The 18,489-nt window shown below is 36.9% G+C and overlaps 1 protein-coding gene across 4 annotated transcripts in view; it reads right to left on the bottom strand.

Moving 5' to 3' along the window:
• Window positions 1–18,489, bottom strand: part of MAP2K5 (mitogen-activated protein kinase kinase 5) — a 236,612-nt gene that overhangs the window by 139,545 nt on the left and 78,578 nt on the right. For all 4 annotated transcript variants that reach the window (XM_081048101.1, XM_081048100.1, XM_081048102.1 and 1 more), the window contains 2 exons: window positions 13,254–13,322; window positions 13,078–13,159 (listed from right to left, as the gene is read on the bottom strand). In XM_081048101.1, the coding sequence (XP_080904227.1) occupies window positions 13,078–13,159; window positions 13,254–13,322 (151 nt within the window). The remainder of the gene's footprint in view (window positions 1–13,077; window positions 13,160–13,253; window positions 13,323–18,489) is intronic.

Genomic DNA, 18,489 nt, shown 5'->3' with positions numbered 1-18,489 from the left:
AAGATACTATATTAGTTCAAAATGATTTTTTAAAAAAAATTCTCTTCGATAACACTTTGAAAAACACTTTATGGGGTAAAAAATAAAAATCAATCTCCTATGTCAACATTTTCACTAAAATGCTATTCACTAACACCCATCACCTTTACCTGTTAAGCTTTTAGCACTTTCCAAAAACCAAAACTACTAGACTATAAGTAATAAATAGACTATAAGTAATAAAGGCAGGCCATGTTCTTTGCTTGTTTTTAATTTTCATCAACCTGGAAGTTAGTACAACTACGAGATAGTAGATATTCAATAAATGTCAGATGAATAAATGAATTAAAATCACCATGAATTTCACCAAATAGATATAGTTGCTCTGAAAGCAGTTTCAAAAGAAGGGACAGCAAACATTGGCAGCACCAATAATGTCACTGAAATAACTGTATAACTTTCCTAGGTAACTATTTTGAAGGAACCAGTATTCACTTGGAAGGATAAATTTGGGTATGCTTATCAAAATTTCAATCATACAGAAGTGGTGTAAGAGTCTCAGAAAGACTGAATGTCAACTGTAATTGAAAAATAAAGGAAAGGAAAAAAGAAAATGATAATAAACACTTAAGCAACAACAAAAACAACAATTTCAGGAATCTTCCTGAAAAGAACCACATTTTTGCTCCAAAAGATACATTATGGCTGATTGTCCAGCTAGGTCTTATTTTTGGGAAAACTCAGTATTAATGATATGATTATATGAGAACTGCTTTAACAATATGCAATAACCTTTTGTTGAGTCACATTTAGGTGTACAGTCTTTCAGTTCTGCAATGGAATTACCCAGGATATTTGAGAAATAATTTGTTTTTAAGAGGCTAAAAGTTCACATTTAACCACTTTACTACCAGATGAAGTATTTCATAAGAGATTAGCATGGAGCATGTTATTTTACTGAAATGAAGTTAAGTCTACTTTGCAAAAAGAAAATTTTTACATGTCAAGTTTTCGTAAAGCTGATCATCAGAGAAAAAAGTTAAATAATTTTTCATGTTAAAACATACACACACACACACACACACACACACACACATACACACACACACACACACACAAAACTACTGGGTTTTATATTTATCCTGTTTAAAGCAGGAAAATGATCACTTCTTTAGGTAACTTTGCCTTGTAGTTTCCAAATTCTGGTAAGAAGCTAGAAAACTACGGTGTGACTGAAACTTATGTTTTGGCTCTGGGTGCTACTGGGAAGATAATGAAAAAAAGACACTTCTGCAATAAGCTGAACCATCTTTATTTACTAAAATAGCATTTTTATTATAGATGTAATAAAAGTGGAAGTATGGTAGAAAAAAACATTTTATGTTTTCATTGATCTTTCAGATGAATCAGCAGTTCCAAGGATGAAGAGTATCAAGAAGATCAAGCTTCACATGTTGGTATTTGGAATACTGATAAAAGCAGTTTCTTGCACCAATCCCTTATGAAGTGAACAGCTGGAGTGGCTCCAAACTAGGAGGTACAAATTCATTCACATACACGAGTAAGAAGTCCTAAGAGGAGATTTATTTTTACATAGGATATAAATCGGGGCTTAATTAGCTAAATGGACAATAGTCAACAAGCTAAACCAAAAAGACAAAGATTATATTACCACCATTATCAGTAGAACAAGGCAAAAAAGAATCCAATTTTGAGGTAGTTCACCTGTTTTTGTAAATATCCATGTAATCTCAGAGAATTTAATCTGAGCTGGGACATTGGTATTCTAGACATTTAGAAACTCATTTATCTGTGGCACAGTTGGTTTGAACTGTTCGCTCATGATTCCAAGGTCACTGGTTTGCTCTCTGTGACCTGCCAACTTCCCTGGCCTCAGATCATCCCTAGCTGGTCATTTCATTGCATGCCATGATCCACCAAAAGGAAGAGTGCTACTAGATTAGCAAAAACCCCATCTAAACTGCCAAACAACTACATGTTTCTGTTGATGAATTAGGGCTATCATCTTCATGTAACTAGGATAAAACAACTCATGGGGTAAGGTCTGTCTGGTTCCTAATACAGGGTCTAAAATCAAAAGTACTGTCTTGCATTTAGGATAAGCACATATATGTAGTAAATGAACAAAAAGCAATATTACTGTCATATTTGTCCCCAACAATTTTCTCAAAATGACCATGATTACTATTAATACTAACAAAACTTCAGTCTGGAGCCATAAGCAAAAGTTTCAGCAGAAGCTCTCTTAGCCTCTGTTAGGTAAGAAAGTAAAAAATTCCTTTATTTCTTTGCAACATAGTTTTTTGGGAAAATAATTTTTTCCCATGATGGTGATCCAAATACATGTGCACATATCCTGAAATGCATTTGGGTATTTCTTAATGGACTTAGTTTTGACTTAACAAGAGGCATTTCAATCACCCTCCTGGAAGACCCTACTTGCAATGCTGTCTTTATCTCACCCGACTTGGATCTTTCCCAGTAAAAAAAGCCTTTTTCTTAGGGGCATTTGTTGAAAACAATTAGAAGCAACTGATTAACTTTGTGACTAAGGTGGTAGATAACCATTTAGGCAAACAACAAGCTAACCAAAAACACTGAAAGGAAAAGCTGGGGAATGAGATGTCCATAGATGCTTTGAAAAGCTCCAACATATTCTTGGACATCTAAGATATGTACAAGCGTAAGGCTGTGTGCATGCTCACGAAGGCCGACGAGGCTTTAAGCAATTACCTTGGGCTGAGCATGAGGCTCTGCACAAGCAGGAAAGAAAGACGAAGGCAGAGTTGTCAACTGCCTGGGTGAATGCTGAAGGTGTGCCCCAACTCACGCAGAGCTCCTGAGCAAAGACTGGAGACTTATCAGCTATAGGCATTTAAGGAAATCCCTGTCAAATCTTTAGCTGACCAGTAAGCTAACAAAAAAGAGGGTTCAGTGGCCATACACTAAAGAAGCAAACATTATAGATAGAAGGTTCAGAAAAGTCACTGAACAAACACATAACAACAACAAACACCACCAACAAACAACCTTGGGGATGAGGGAGAATCTGATTTCCAGAGTTAACATATTACATTATTAAAAATGTACAGTCAACAAAAACAAAAAAATGAGACACGTAAAAAGAAACAACAAGGTATGGCCCATACACAAGAATAAAAGCAAGAAACTGTCCCTAGAAAGGCTCAGATATAGGACTTACTAGAAAAAAAAAATCTTTAATCAGCTATTTTAAATGCATCCAAATAATAAACACTTGGTGTAAGGAACTAAAGTAAAATATGAGGATGATGTCTCCCCAAATAGAGGATATCAATAATGAGACAGCAAGTAGACACACACACACACACTCACTCTCTCATGCACGCACATACAATAACTGCAATGAAAAATTCACCAGAGCATATCTGAGCATGTAGAAGAAAGAATCAGGGGATGGAAGATAGGTCAATTGAAATTATCCAATCTGAGGAATAGAAGGTAGAGAATGAAGAAAATGAATACATTCTCAGGGACCTGTAAGACACCATCAAGCATACCAACATAAGCATAATGGGGGACCTGAAAGAGAAGGAAAAAGTTTGTTCTCTGACCTCAAAGGAATATTAGAAATCAACAACAAAAGGACATTCGATGTGGAAAATGACATACTCCTAAATAAAAATGGGTCGCAGAAGAAATCAGAAGGGATTTCCTTTGTGGGGAATTAGCAAATACTCTGAGATAAATGAAAACACAATGTATCGAAACTTTTAGGGTGCAGCTAAAGCAGATGGAAACGTATAGCTTCAAACACTTACATGAAAGAAGAAGGATCTCAAATCAATATCCTAACTTTCCATCTTAAAAAACAGAAAAAGATGAGCACACTAAACCCAAAGTTAGTAGAAGAAGAAATTAATACATACCAGAGCAGAGGTAAATGACATAAAAATAGAAAAACAATAGAGAAAAATCAAAGAAATGGAAAGTTAATTCTTTGAAAAAGCAAAGAAACTGACCAACTTTTAGCTATTCTGATCTAGGAAAAAGAGAGAAGACTCAAATTACTAAAATCTGGAATGAAAGAGAACATTAACACTGGCTTCACAGAAATAAAAATGATTATAAAGGAATATTATGAACAATTGTATACCAACAAATTATCCAGATGAGGGGTGAGGGAAAAAAAATGGCGGCGTGAGGTGAGCCTCTGTAACGCTCCCCTGGAATTTACAACGAATCGGACAACAATAACTCCACAAAGGACTCCTTGCACAGCAGACAGGCAAGACTAAGAGGCCCACTACTGAATTCACCTCCAGGTGGGTGAATCGCGCGAGCAGGGAGGAGGGAGAAGAGAAGTGCGGAGACGGAGCCGCGGGCGCAGGACACAGACTTAGCTCAGTGCTCAGAGCCCGCTGCTCCCGGATCTTCCGCAGCTGCAGGAGAGGGAAGGATGCGGACTGCTAGGGCTCCGCTTACGGCCCACAGGGCTGAGGGGGCAGCTTATAGCACGGCTGAACCCAACGATCCCGGCAGCACAGACTGAGGGAAGAGGGCTGAAATCGGTGGTTTAAGCCCTCACTGCCGAGCAGAGAACGGAAGCCTTAGGCACGGAGACTAGCCGCCCCCTCCCTACCCTCCCAGAGCTTGCCCCGCCCCCACCTGCCCGGTGCTAGAAGCGATAAACTAGCAGTGTCGGATCAAAGGACAGAATATTTGCTGCTCTGAGAACTGTGGACCGCAGACACAGATTCGCAGCTCAACTAGTTCCGGCAAAGGGGAGGGAGCTGTGGAAGCAGGACTGGCTGTGGTGGTGGTCGCCGCCATTGCTCTGGGCCACCTCTCACAACTCACCCCGCCCCTGGCCCCACCTATCTGGGCGGATCCCTGCAGGAGTAAACAGAACTGCTGAAACAAAGGGGCTCTGAATCTGGTGCAGAAAGAGCTTTGGAACTCCAAAAGCTCTTCGCATACCTATCAACCTGTTGCAGAAGACACTCCTGTAGATGTCTAGGAAGAGAAATAGTAAATCAGTGATTGCCATGAATAACCAAGGCAACAAGACAGCTCAGAAAGAAAGTGAAAACTCTCCAGAAAAGGAACTTAGAGATATGGACCTTTGTGATTTAAATGACAGAGAATTCAAGATCGCCATTCTGAAAAAACTGAACGAGATGCAAGAAAACACAGAATGGCAGTTTAATGAACTCAGAAACACAATCAAAGAACACCATGAGCATTTTACAAAAGAGATTGAAATTTTGAAAAAGAACCAAATAGAATTTCTGGAGATTAAGAACTCAATAGAAGAAATTAACAATAAAATATCCAGCTTAGGTAGTAGAGTTGACCAGATGGAGGAAAGAATCAGTGACATCAAAGATAGGAACCTGGAATTTACACAGATGGAAGAAGAAAGAGACTTGAGACTTAAAAGAAATGAAAGAACTCTACAAGAACTTTCTGACTCCATCAGAAAGAGCAATATAAGAATAATGGGCATACCAGAAGGAGAAGAAAGAGGGAAGGGAACAGAGAATATATTCAAACAAATCGTCGATGAGAACTTCCCAAACTTGTGGAAAGAACTGGATCCTCGAATCCAAGAAGCAAATAGAACACTTAATTACCTCAATCCCAACAGGCCTTCACCAAGGCACATTGTATTGAAGCTGTCTAAAATCAATGACAAAGAAAGAATCTTCAAGGCAGCCAGGGAAAAGAAGACGGTAACTTACAAAGGAAAGCCCATTAGATTATCATCAGATTTTTCAGCAGAAACTCTACAAGCTAGGAGGGAATGGAACCAAATATTCAAACTATTGAAAGAGAGAAATCATGAGCCAAGAATAATATATCCAGCAAAGATCTCCTTTAGATATGAAGGAGGAATAAAGACCTTTCCAGACATCCAGAAGCTGAGGGAATTTTCTAATACACGACCTGCACTACAAGAAATACTAAAGGAGGCTATTAGACCACCATCAACAGGGACAACTTGTGGCAACCGAAACATAAAAAGGGGGAGCGTAAAGGCCTGAACTGGAATATGGGAATAGAGAAAGTAAGTGTACTGAAGAAACTGGAATACTCTAAACATCAAACTTTCTTTTACATAAACTCAAGGGTAACCACTCAAAAAACATCCAAATCTGAAATATATACTGTAATAAAAGAAGAAACAGAGGGAAACATCATAGAATCTCACCACACAGAAATAACAGACAACAACAAAAAGGCAAAGAAACAATGGAGACACAGCCTTACCAGAAAACTAAAGACAGAATGACAGGAAATCCTCACATATCAATAATCACCCTAAATGTAAATGGACTGAACTCACCAATAAAGAGACACAGAGTAGCAGATTGGATCAAAAAAACTAAACCCAACAATATGCTGTCTACAAGAGACACATCTCAGCTACAAGGACAAGCATAGACTCAAAGTGAAAGGGTGGAAATTGACACTCCAAGCAAATGGTACCCAGAGAAAATCAGGTGTAGCCATAATGATTTCCGATGAAACAGACTTCAGGGTGTAAAAGATAACAAGAGACAAAGATGGACATTTCATAATGGTAAAGGGGACTATACAACAAGAAGACATAACAGTCATCAATATTTATGCCCCCAATCAGGGAGCACCGAAATATACCAAGCAACTACTAACAGAACTAAAGGGAGAAATTGACCAAAACACAATTATACTAGGGGACTTAAATACATCATTGACAGCTATGGATAGATCATCCAAACAGAAGATAAATAACGAAATCGCAGCCCTAAATGACACATTAGATGAATTGGACATAATTGACATATAGAGAGCACTTCATCCTAAAATATCAGACTATACATTCTTTTCTAGTGTACATGGAACATTCTCAAGGATAGACCATATATTGGGACACAAAATCAGCCTCAGCAAATTTAAGAAGATTGAAATCATACCAAGCATATTCTCTGATCACAAAGCTTTGAAATTGGATATCAACTGCAAAAAGAAAGCAGGAAAAAACACAAATACATGGAGATTAAACAACATACTTTTAAAGAACGACTGGGTCAAACAAGAAATTAGAGGAGAGATCAAAACATACATAGAAACAAATGACAATGAAAATACATCCTACCAAAATTTTGGGGATGCCGCGAAAGCAGTTTTAAGAGGGAAATTTATATCATTACAGGCCTATCTCAAGAAACAAGAAAAATCCCAAATAAATAAACTCATGTTACACCTTAAAAAACTAGAAAAAGAAGAACAAGCAAAACCCAAGGTCAGCAGAAGAAAGGAAATAACAAAAATCAGAGCAGAACTAAATGAAATAGAGAACAAAAAGACAATAGAAAAAATTAATGTGACAAAAAGCTGGTTCTTTGAAAAGATTAACAAAATCGACAAACCCTTGGCTAGACTCACTAAGATAAAAAGAGAGAAGACACTAATTAACAAAATCAGAAATGAAAAAGGGGAAGTTATCACGGACACCACAGAAATACAAAGGATTATCCAAGAATACTATGAAGGACTATATGCCACCAAATTTAATAACTTAGAAGAAATGGACAAGTTCTTAGAAACATATAGCCTTCCAAGGCTGAATCATGAAGAACTGGAAAATCTTAACAGGCCGATCACCAGTAACGAAATTGAATCAGTCATCAAAAACCTTCCCAAAATCAAAAGTCCTGGACCAGATGGCTTCACCAGTGAACTCTACCAAACCTTCAAAGATGATCTAATACCAATCCTGCTCAAACTCTTCCAAAAAATTGAAGAAGAGTCAGTACTCCCTAACTCATTTTATGAGGCCAACATTACCCTGATACCAAAACCTGGTAAGGACAACACAAAGAAAACTACAGACCTATATCTCTGATGAATACAGATGCTAAAATCCTAAACAAAATTCTAGCAAATCGAATACAACAATGCATTAAAAAGATTATTCATCATGACCAAGTGGGGTTCATCCCCGGGGCACAAGGATGGTTCAACATTCACAAATCCATCAATGTGATACATCACATAAACAAAATAAAGGACAAAAATCATATGATTCTATCAATTGATGCAGAAAAAGCATTTGATAAGATACAACATCCATTTATGATTAAAACACTTACTAAAATTGGTATAGAAGGAAAATACCTCAACATAATAAAGGCCATATACGACAAGCCCTCAGCTAATCTCATAATTAATGGTGAAAAGCTGAAGCCCTTTGCTCTACGTTCAGGAACACGACAAGGTTGTCCCCTATCACCTCTGCTTTTCAACATAGTGTTGGAAGTCCTCGCCAGAGCTATCAGGCACGAGAAAGAAATAAAAGGCATCCAAATTGGGAATGAAGAAGTTAAATTGTCACTCTTTGCAGATGACATGATGCTATATATAGAAAACCCTAAAGACTCCACCAAAAAGCTATTAGAAACAATCAATGAATACAGTAAAGTTGCTGGCTACAAAATCAACGTACAAAAGTCCATTGCTTTCCTATATACCAACAATGAAATCTCAGAAAAAGAGATAGAAAAAACAATTCCTTTTGCAATCGCAGCAAAAAGAATAAAATACCTAGGAATAAACTTAACCAAGGATGTGAAGGGTTTATATGCTGAAAACTATAAGACATTTTTGAAAGAAATTGAAGAAGACACAAAGAAATGGAAAGACATTCCGTGCTCATGGATTGGAAGAATCAACATAGTTAAAATGGCCATATTACCCAAAGCCATATACAGATTTAATGCAATCCCCATTAAAATCCCAATGGCATTTTTTAAAGAAATAGAACAAAAAATCATCAGATTTGTTTGGAACCACAAAAGACCCCGAATAGCCAAAGCAATATTAAAAAGAAAGAACAATACTGGAGGTATCACACTCCCTGATTTTTGCTTGTACTACAGGGCTACAATAATCAAAACAGCTTGGTATTGGCGGAAAAACAGACACATAGACCAATGGAATAGAATTGAGAACCCAGAAATAAAACCACATAAATATGGACAGATAATTTTTGACAAAGAAGCTAAAAACATACAATGGAGGAAAGACAGCCTCTTCAATAAATGGTGCTGGCAGAATTGGATAGCTACGTGCAAAAGAATGAAACTGGACTGCTATCTGTCACCATGTACCAAAATTAATTCAAAATGGATCAAAGACTTAAGCATAAGACCTGACACAATAAACTGCATTGAAGAAAACATAGGTACTAAACTTATGGACCTTGGGTTCAAAGAGCATTTTATGAATTTGACTCCAAAGGCAATGGAATTAAAAACTAAAATAAACGAATGGGATTATATAAAACTGAAAAGCTTCTGCACAGCAAAAGAAACTATTGACAAAATAATGAGGCAACCAACTGAATGGGAGAAGATTTTCGCAAACAGTTCCTCTGATAAGGGGCTAATATCCAAAATATACAAGGAACTCATGAAACTCAACAACAAAAAAATAAACAACCCAATTGAAAAATGGACAGAGGACCTGAAGAGACATTTCTCCAAAGAGGATATACAAATGGCAAATAGACATATGAAAAAATGCTCAACATCGCTAATCATCAGAGAAATGCAAATGAAAACCACAATGAGATATCACCTCACCCCAGTCAGAATGGCTTTCATCAACAAAACAAATAGTAACAAGTGTTGGAGAGGCTGTGGAGAAAAAGGAACTCTCATACACTGTTGGTGGGAATGCAGACTGGTGCAGCCGCTATGGAAGGCAGTGTGGAGGTTCCTCAAGAAATTACGAATAGAATTACCATATGACCCAGCAATCGCTCTCCGGGGTATCTACCCCCAAAATATAAAAGCATTTCTCTATAGAGACACGTGTACTCCAATGTTCATTGCAGCTTTGTTTACGGTGGCCAAGACATGGAAACAACCAAAATGTCCTTCGACAGATGAATGGATAAAGAAGTTGTGGTACATATACACAATGGAATACTATTCGGCGTTAAGGAAAGATGATATAGGAGCATTTGTGACAACATGGATGGATCTTGAGAGTATAATGCTAAGTGAAATAAGTCAGACAGAAAAAGCAGAGAACCCTATGATTTCACTGATATGTGGTATATAAACCAAAAAGAATAAGACAAACAAATGAGAAACAAAAATTCATAGACACAGACAATAATTTAGTGGTTACCAGAGGGTAAGGAGGTGGGGGGGTGGGTGATGAGGGTAAAGGGGATCAAATATATGGTGATGGAAGGAGAACTGACTCTGGGTGGTGAACACACAATGGGATTTATAGACGATGTAATACAGAATTGTACACCTGAAATCTATGTAAATTTACTAACAATTGTCACCCCAATAAATTTAATTAAAAAAAAATAATAATCCAGATGAAATAGACAAATTTCTAAAAAGTTACAAACGACCAAAACTGACTCAAGAAGAAACAGAAATTCTGACTAAACCTATAATTACCTATAATTATAGAGAGACTGGCTGGTAATCAAAAAAACACAAATATTGAGCCTTAAAAATAAAGGAAATTCTGACACATGCCACAACATGAATGAACCTTGAAGACATTTTGTAAAGTGAAATAAGCCAGTCCCCAAAATACAAATACTGTATGATTCCACTTAAATGAGGTACTGAGAGTAGTCTGACTCATAAAGACAGAAAGTAGAATGTTGGTTGCCAGAGGCTGGGGGTAGGAGGCAATGGAGGCCACAATACCCATTATTGTTTAATGGGTACAGAGTTTTAGTTTTGCAAGATGAAAAAGAGTTCTAGAAATGGTAGTGGTGGTGGGTGCTACAGCCGAGTGAATGTACTTCATGCTGCGGAATTACACACTTACAATGGTTGATATGGTAAATTATATGTATTATACAACAATTTTTAAAAAACTGTTATGAAAGACAATCTTATGTGCACAGTCTTCCAAACCCCAATCCGCCACATGAGAATGAGCCTTGGGCCTGGAGCACTTACTTGCCAAGAGATGAAGAGCCCACATAACCTGTGCTGGATTGTTTTTCCCTGTTTCAGGCTCAATGTGTACTGCTTTGTCCTGCTTGAGTATGTATGTCAATGACCTCAGCCATGCCCCAGCTTTCAGCATTTCTGACTCCCCAGGAGTGGGGTGGGAAGGGGTGGGAGGGTGCTTTTCATGGTAGCAGAAGAGGGGTGTGTGCAGGCCCTCTGCCCTACAGGAAGGACCTGCTGCTGGCCATGGAGAACTCACGCCCACTACTGAAGCTGATCTTGCTCTATTTCTTTTTTTACATGAGTAAAGCATTGTTCAACCCAGTGCTTGACTGTTGTGTTTTCCTTGATGACTCTGATACCAAGACTCAGTGGGCAAAAGTGCGTGGACTTCTGGTAACAGGCAACAGATGCCACTTGACCACAAAAACTACTCACAAAGAAAACCCCAGGACCAGATGGCTTCACTGATGAATTCTACCAAACGTTTAAAAAAGAATTAACATCAATCCTTCACAAACTCTTCTAAAAAATACAAGAGGAGGAAACACTTCCCAATTCATTCTTTGAAGACAGTATTATCTTCATTACCAAAACCAGACAATGACATTAGAATAAAAGAAAATTACAGATCAATATCTTAACAATATGAATGTAAAAATCCTTAACAGCAAATCAAATCCAGCAACATATAAAAAGGATTATAAGTCAAGACCAATGCAAAATTGGTTCAACATGCGAAAATCCATTAACATAATGCACCATAAGTATGGAATAGAGGACAAAAAACACATGTTCATTTCAAAAGGGACAGAAAAAGCATCTGACAAAATCTAACACACTTTCATGATAAAAACACTCAACAAAGCTGGAAGAGAAGTGGACTTCCACAACCTGACAAAGGACATCTACAAAAAACCCACATCACACTTAAAGGAGAAAGACAAAGTTTTCCCTCTAAGATCAGGAACAAGAAAAGGATGTCTGCTCTCACTTCTATTCAACACCGTACTGGAAGTAATAATTACCCTAAGGGTAATTATTTTTTTAAAACTGTTATGTTATTACCCTAAGGGTAATTATTAAGAAAGAAAACAAAACAAGGGCATCCAGATTGGAAAGGAAGAAGTAAAACTACCTCTAGTTACGTGATCTTCTACACAGAAAACTCTAAGGAATCCTCAAACAGCTATTGGCTCTAGAATCCACGTGTTCTCGTCAGTCTCTCTGAACAGTAATTGTCACACTACCTATTATGGTTGTAAGACTTTTAATTCTTAGCATTTACGATAACTAATTTAGAATACATCATACACCTTATTACAGTATCAAGGTATCAATGCTGGCTTATTAAAAAGTCTTGCAGGGCATGAACTACTTGCTTCAGTAACATAATGCGGATTCCCCAAATGAACTAAGTATATTTCAAAACGTTGAATTTGAATGGGGTAGATAGATACTGCAAAACTGAATATATGAAGTTTAAAGACTGCTTTGATTTAGAATTGGTAAACAGTAGCAATGATGACATACTTTCACAGACAGCATACCAAGAAATCTGCCATTTTGCCAAAGTATTCAGATCAAGAAAGAGTTTACCAAAATGGAAATGAATGAAAAATAAAGAAGGAGGGAAAGGGCTAGAGTCCAAAGAAAACTAAACACATCTTGGCTAAACAGTTGTGTTCAAAAATAATTTATCTTGCAATTAAGAACCGCTTTCTTTCTGAAAGACACAGGACATTGGGTTAATAGATTTCTTTAAAAGAAAAATCTGTTTTGGCTATTGAAACATTAAAAGAACAGAACATCTGTTTTGCAAGTAAAGACAGATTGTATAGAAAAAAATCAAGTAGCAAACCCCAATTAGACTAGCATTTAATTTGTTCTATCTAAATTTTCAATAAAAGTAAATGAACTTACATTCTTGAAATTATAGGTCAGCCATAAATATTTAACCCCAGGAACCCCTAACACTAAGACCTTTTAGAGTATAACGAAAGTAATCATTAATGTATTTTAATTATTTTTCATTCTATTTGACATTTATGCCAAAACCAGATTTTAAAACACTCTCCCACAAAAATCATTTTTAAAGTATTATAAAAGGAAAACTCACCATCCATGAATTCTGTACATATTGAGATCCTGTTTTCTACAAAAAATGCACCATAAAATCCTATGATATATGATGAATCACACTGTAACAAAAATAAGACAGAAGTAGTTAAAAACCTACAAGCCAACACCATAGGCATGTTTTATTAAAAAAAAAATAACCAAGAAAAAAATTACCTTATAAAGAATTTCCAATTCAGACATAATTTGCTTCTGAAGTTCCAGTGTAATATCTAGTAGTATGACCTAAATATGGAAAGGAATCAACCTTCACACATTTATTCTTTTTTAAATACAGCTATACTCACTATGAACTAGAAAAACTAAAAAAAATGGTGTTTCCTCCATTCATTCCCCCTTTCTCCTCCCACCACTATAACCCCCAGTAATACAAACTGTATCCACATCTGTCTAACCCTTTGTATTGGGGGAGGTGGTATAGGAGTGATTGATGGGACCAGGGGAAAAGCCAGGTCTCAAAGGTCAGTATTAATGGCTTTAAAAGTCAGTTAAGTTATAACACCCTTAATTTATACACCCTATTTTGGACACATTGGTTATTTTCAGAAGAGAAAGATAAGAACGACCCTGAAACCATTAAAAAAAATTGCCTTGTAATTCAGACACTAGACAATAAACAGAAGGGGATGATGAGTAAAAATGACATGTGAAGTATGGTTTTTAGTTACAAGAGCAATAGGAGTTTTTAAAATATATCATCTTTTTCTATTCCTCCAACTGCATAATGTTTTTTTGCTAATAATGTTATAAAATGTTGGAGCCTGAAGGAACCTCAGAAATTATTTCATCGAATCCCCTTCTTTTAGAAGAAGAAACCAAGGTTCTGAGGACCACTCAGCCTAGCCATGTCAGGGCCCTTCCTGAGCCAAGGACTAGGCGTGTACTTCCCAGAATGTGCGGATGCTTTATGGTTTTCCTTAAAACGTCAACCACTGAGGCAGATTCATAATGCAGAAATGCAATATGTTTTATTTATAAACTTACCTAGAATAACTTCCAGTTTATTTCAAACACTAATTTTTTAAGAAAAAAGACCATCAACTTCAAATTTTATTTAGCACGTCAGTGAAGCCAACTGAAGGGAAACTGTTTTATACTTAAAAAGAAGACAGTGATGTGAATAAAACAGTTGGAAGACAATTTTTAAGATCTGTGGCTGAGTTTCTGACTCTAAACATTTCTAGATAAAAACTTAACATTCAGGATTACGAGAGTGTAGTTACACACCATCCAACACTGAACTACATTTTGTATCTCAACTGCGGAATACATATAAACATACTGGAGGAAAAACCCCACAAATTATGAATTGCAAAGTGCTGATAGAGCAAGAAAGAAAAGGATAATCCTAAAACACATTCTATAGTAATCACATCCATTTGGGGAGGGGAAAGTGAGGGAAAAAAAGGCATACACAGTTTCTATCAAGAGTTTGCTTTAGGGTTATTTATAAAAGCCCTCACTAAACTAGACTGTAAGCATAATACAAAACTGCCAAGAAACATTTAAACATTTCTCCCGATCAATAGTCATTTGCCAACAATATTCACTTACATTTTTGTTCCTGTATAAAACTTAGCAACAAAATACATCCATCTGGTGGTGTTTCAATTCTATGCCATAAAGTATTAGAGCTATTCACACCACTATGTCAAGTACAGGGAATCTTTCAGCCTAAAAAACTCTGCTGAAAGGAATAAAGTTATTATTTACCTTAAAGCAGTAGTTCTCAGTCCTGGCTTCATATTATAATTACCTTTATATAAAGATATTCATATAAATACATCAGGGCATTTTAAACAAATCATGAAGTACAAGCCTTACCTTAAAATAATAGAATCAGTATCTCTGAGGTTGGTCTCATCGCTTAGCATTTTTAAAAAACTTGTCGGGTGATTTCTGACCCACAGTAAGGTTGAGAACTACTTATTTAAGGTTTCAAAACTTACATTTACTCAGTGCTCAGTATGATTACTAAGCTATACTGCACCTCCAGGCCCTCAATCTAGAAACGACATGATCCTACATGGCTAGCAAACACACTGGAATTAACCCCAAACTACTGGCTGTAAACGTATCATTCCCTTGATCAAGAACCTTAATTGGGTTCCCGTGGCCCAGCATAAAGTTGAAACTCTAGCATGACATCCAAGGAGTTCTATAATCTAGCTCCAATTTGTTATCCTATCTCCTTCTAGTACTCCCTACCTCAAACCCAACCCTCATGCAAAACCAGGTTTTTACTGATCCACACACACGACCTGTGCTTTTCCCTACTTCTAGTCTTTGCTCCTGATTTCCCTCCACTGGGAGTGTGCTTCTTCCTCCACTCCAGAGTCATTGATCAGAAAAACTTTTCTATTCTTTAGACTCAGCTTGAATGCTGCCGCCACCTCCAGGAAGCCGGTCCCCAAAATGCTCCATCCGAATTTATCTCTAGCTTTGGCCCTTTCTCTTTCTTCCTCTCACACTGCCTTTAGCATTCATCCCTCATCTTCTAAAAAACAGAAGCCAAAAGAGTAAAGAGTGGCTGTGAGCCCCTCCAGGGCGAGGACAGCCTTCCCTCCACCCCACACCCAGCACCCAGTATAGGGTCTTACTCATAGTAGTGCCCATTAAGTGATGTAGGATTTCATTAAAGTGCTCTTTACAACCAGAATCCTCTAAATAAGAAGCTGTTTCTGGACGAGAAGGAAGTGGATTGCTTGACTTCTACAATTGAATTTAAAACCAAAGACATAAACACCAAAATAAATAAAAGTGCCACACTGTAAAATGTAGCAAGCAGTAGTGTATGTGTGGAGCCCATCCACGGCACTCTAACAGGCCTTGGTCATTCTTGGTATTTGCTATAGTCCAGAACAGTGAAGATTCCATAGGGTAGAAAAGTGAATAAAATAATTTCTGGGAACTTGAGAGGGAAAGTAAAATCCACCTTAAAATAACTCTACTGAAATGCTCTTTTAGTTTCTGGGAGACTTGGCACTCTAGGTGGAAGGTTAATTCTCCTTCCCTTGGGCATTCCCGTGAGTGAGCTTTAAAACTGCTAAAAATAAACAAGTCCAATTCCTTATTTGAAGGTAATAAAAAAAAAAAGCATGACAAATGCTAATTTTCTTTTTGAAGTACAAGGAAAGTATGGAATCCCTGAGTCTTATTATTATTATTATTTTTTTTTTCCTCCTTCGGAAGAGCTGCATCTTTCAAACCTGAGGGAATCTGAACATGACGCACTTCATAGAGAAAGGGTTAAGTGAGAAACTGAAATACCTGAGTGCATTTCTGCTGCTCTCCGCTACACCTCCAGGACAAATAAGGATGAGTTGTCAAGTTAAATATAAGCAGTCAAGTGACTGAATTATAATTTACTCTGTGCTCAATTTAAATTAGTGTGAGGCTATTAAAATATACAGTATAAATACGGCAATTCATCACAACCTGCCATGGATGACTTCATTTATTTGCTGGAGTGGCACACGCTCCACTAAAGGGAAGGAGAGCAAAATCACAGGTCAAATTAAGCCGCTATTCTGTTTTAATTCGCTTATTTAATCTGTGGTAACATAATTGTCTTTTACAGTATGTACAACTCAGAAAGGAAATTTGGGAGGATTACAGTCAGTATACAAATGATTAATCAAATGGTCCATTTAAATGCTAGTTTAAAGGCAGCAGAACCCAAAACAGTCCGAGAATGATAATCAGCACATACTGCATACAATGCTGAGAAATTTCCTGGTAGACAGGTTTTTCCCAATTAGAAAATAAACAATACTGGGAAATCTATTCAGCTGTACTCTTTGAGAGGTTTTATAGAATACCTTAATGGTATAAAAAGGTTCTGTTTGCAAGACGGCTAACAGTATTTTTATTTGTTTTCTGCTCTACTTCTTTGCAATTGTCTTGCTTACCTACATTACTCCCCACCAAAAAGCTGGTTAGAAGCACATTTCATGAGTTATACAGTCATTACCAAATAGTTACTTTAAAATATGATTAGTGACATTTTCAAAATGCTTTCTTTGAGGCAGAAATTTTTCTAAATTCATTAATATAAGATAAAAATTCAAGGTACTTCTAGTCTTCCTAAAATTCAACTTGCTTTTAAAAATATCTGAAGTGCTTGTTATTTTCCCACCTCTGAAGTCTAAAAATGGAAATATTAGAATATTTTTATTTGTCTAAAAAAATAAGAACATTTAGAAGTATAAAAATTAAAAATATTTTTAGTAGGAATAGAAAAGTAACAGATTTTCCAGGACTCTCATCTAATTGTTCCCACAGACATTCAAAGTGTGGGTCCAAATGACCACTTGAGTTGGGAAATTAAATCTCCCTCATCTTTCTATGCAGGCATCAGAGCCCTGCAGGTGATTCTGCTTAGACAAGGACTGTGATTTGCTGCTCTTTGCAATCCCTCTGTGACACCACGCAGCCCCGTTTCACAGCTGAGGTCACTGAGAGGTTCAAGTGACATGCTTGAAGTCACACAAAAGTCAGGAGAGGGTCAGGAAAAGATCAAATGTGCTTCTAACTCTTAACCTTTCATTTCACCCTTTAATATAAAAAACAACAACAACAACAAAAACTAAGAAATACTCTGTCTGAGAGCAATGGTCCATACAAAGAACACCATGGGATATTTTGTATATGAGCTGAACCTGCTTTGAAGATGTTACCTCAAAAGATGAATGAGTAAACTGAAAAACAAATGAAAGAACAATACTTATTTATTCAGTCATTCCAAAAATTATGTGTTGAACATCTAGTCATATAACGATGCTCTGTACTAGGCCCTCCATGCAAAGTTCTGCATGAATCAATGAATAAAAGAAGAAGATAAGGAAGATCTGTTCCCCACTGACAACGAGATTTCAATATAACAGGAGAAATGTACATGTATACTAATAGCAAACTACAAGGCAAGATGTGATAACACCCCTAAGACTCACAAACGGAGAATTCTGGAGAGATTCAAAGAAGAAAATGAATGAGCGACAGATATACCATATGTGACAGGATTTATCCAAGTAAGTTCAAGAGAGGAGAGTGGCTTTGGAGCTGACCCTTGAAGGGTGTTAAGGATTTTGATAGGTGGAGACACGGGTGAAGGCATTCTAATTCGAGAGAAATATGTGAATCGAAGTGGTGAAGTGAGAAAGTACCTGTGTTCAGATTAGGCAAAGAGTTTAACTTAAAAGCAGCACAGGATTCAGTCAGGTAAGGTAAAGCTATTTTGGGGTTTATAACATGAGTAAGTAAAATGTATGATAATAACAACAAAGGCCAGGATGAGGGAAATGAAAGTATGCTATGTAAACTATACTATTGTAAAGTTCTCCTGCTATAAAGTGGTACAATATTACTTGACGATTGACTATAATAAGTTAAA

The sequence above is a fragment of the Rhinolophus hipposideros genome (assembly GCF_964194185.1).
Source record: "Rhinolophus hipposideros genome assembly, chromosome: 5".
Lineage (NCBI taxonomy): Eukaryota > Metazoa > Chordata > Mammalia > Chiroptera > Rhinolophidae > Rhinolophus > Rhinolophus hipposideros.
The sequence above is the reverse complement of the archived record's forward strand: the minus strand, read 5'-3'. Positions and strand labels throughout refer to the sequence as shown.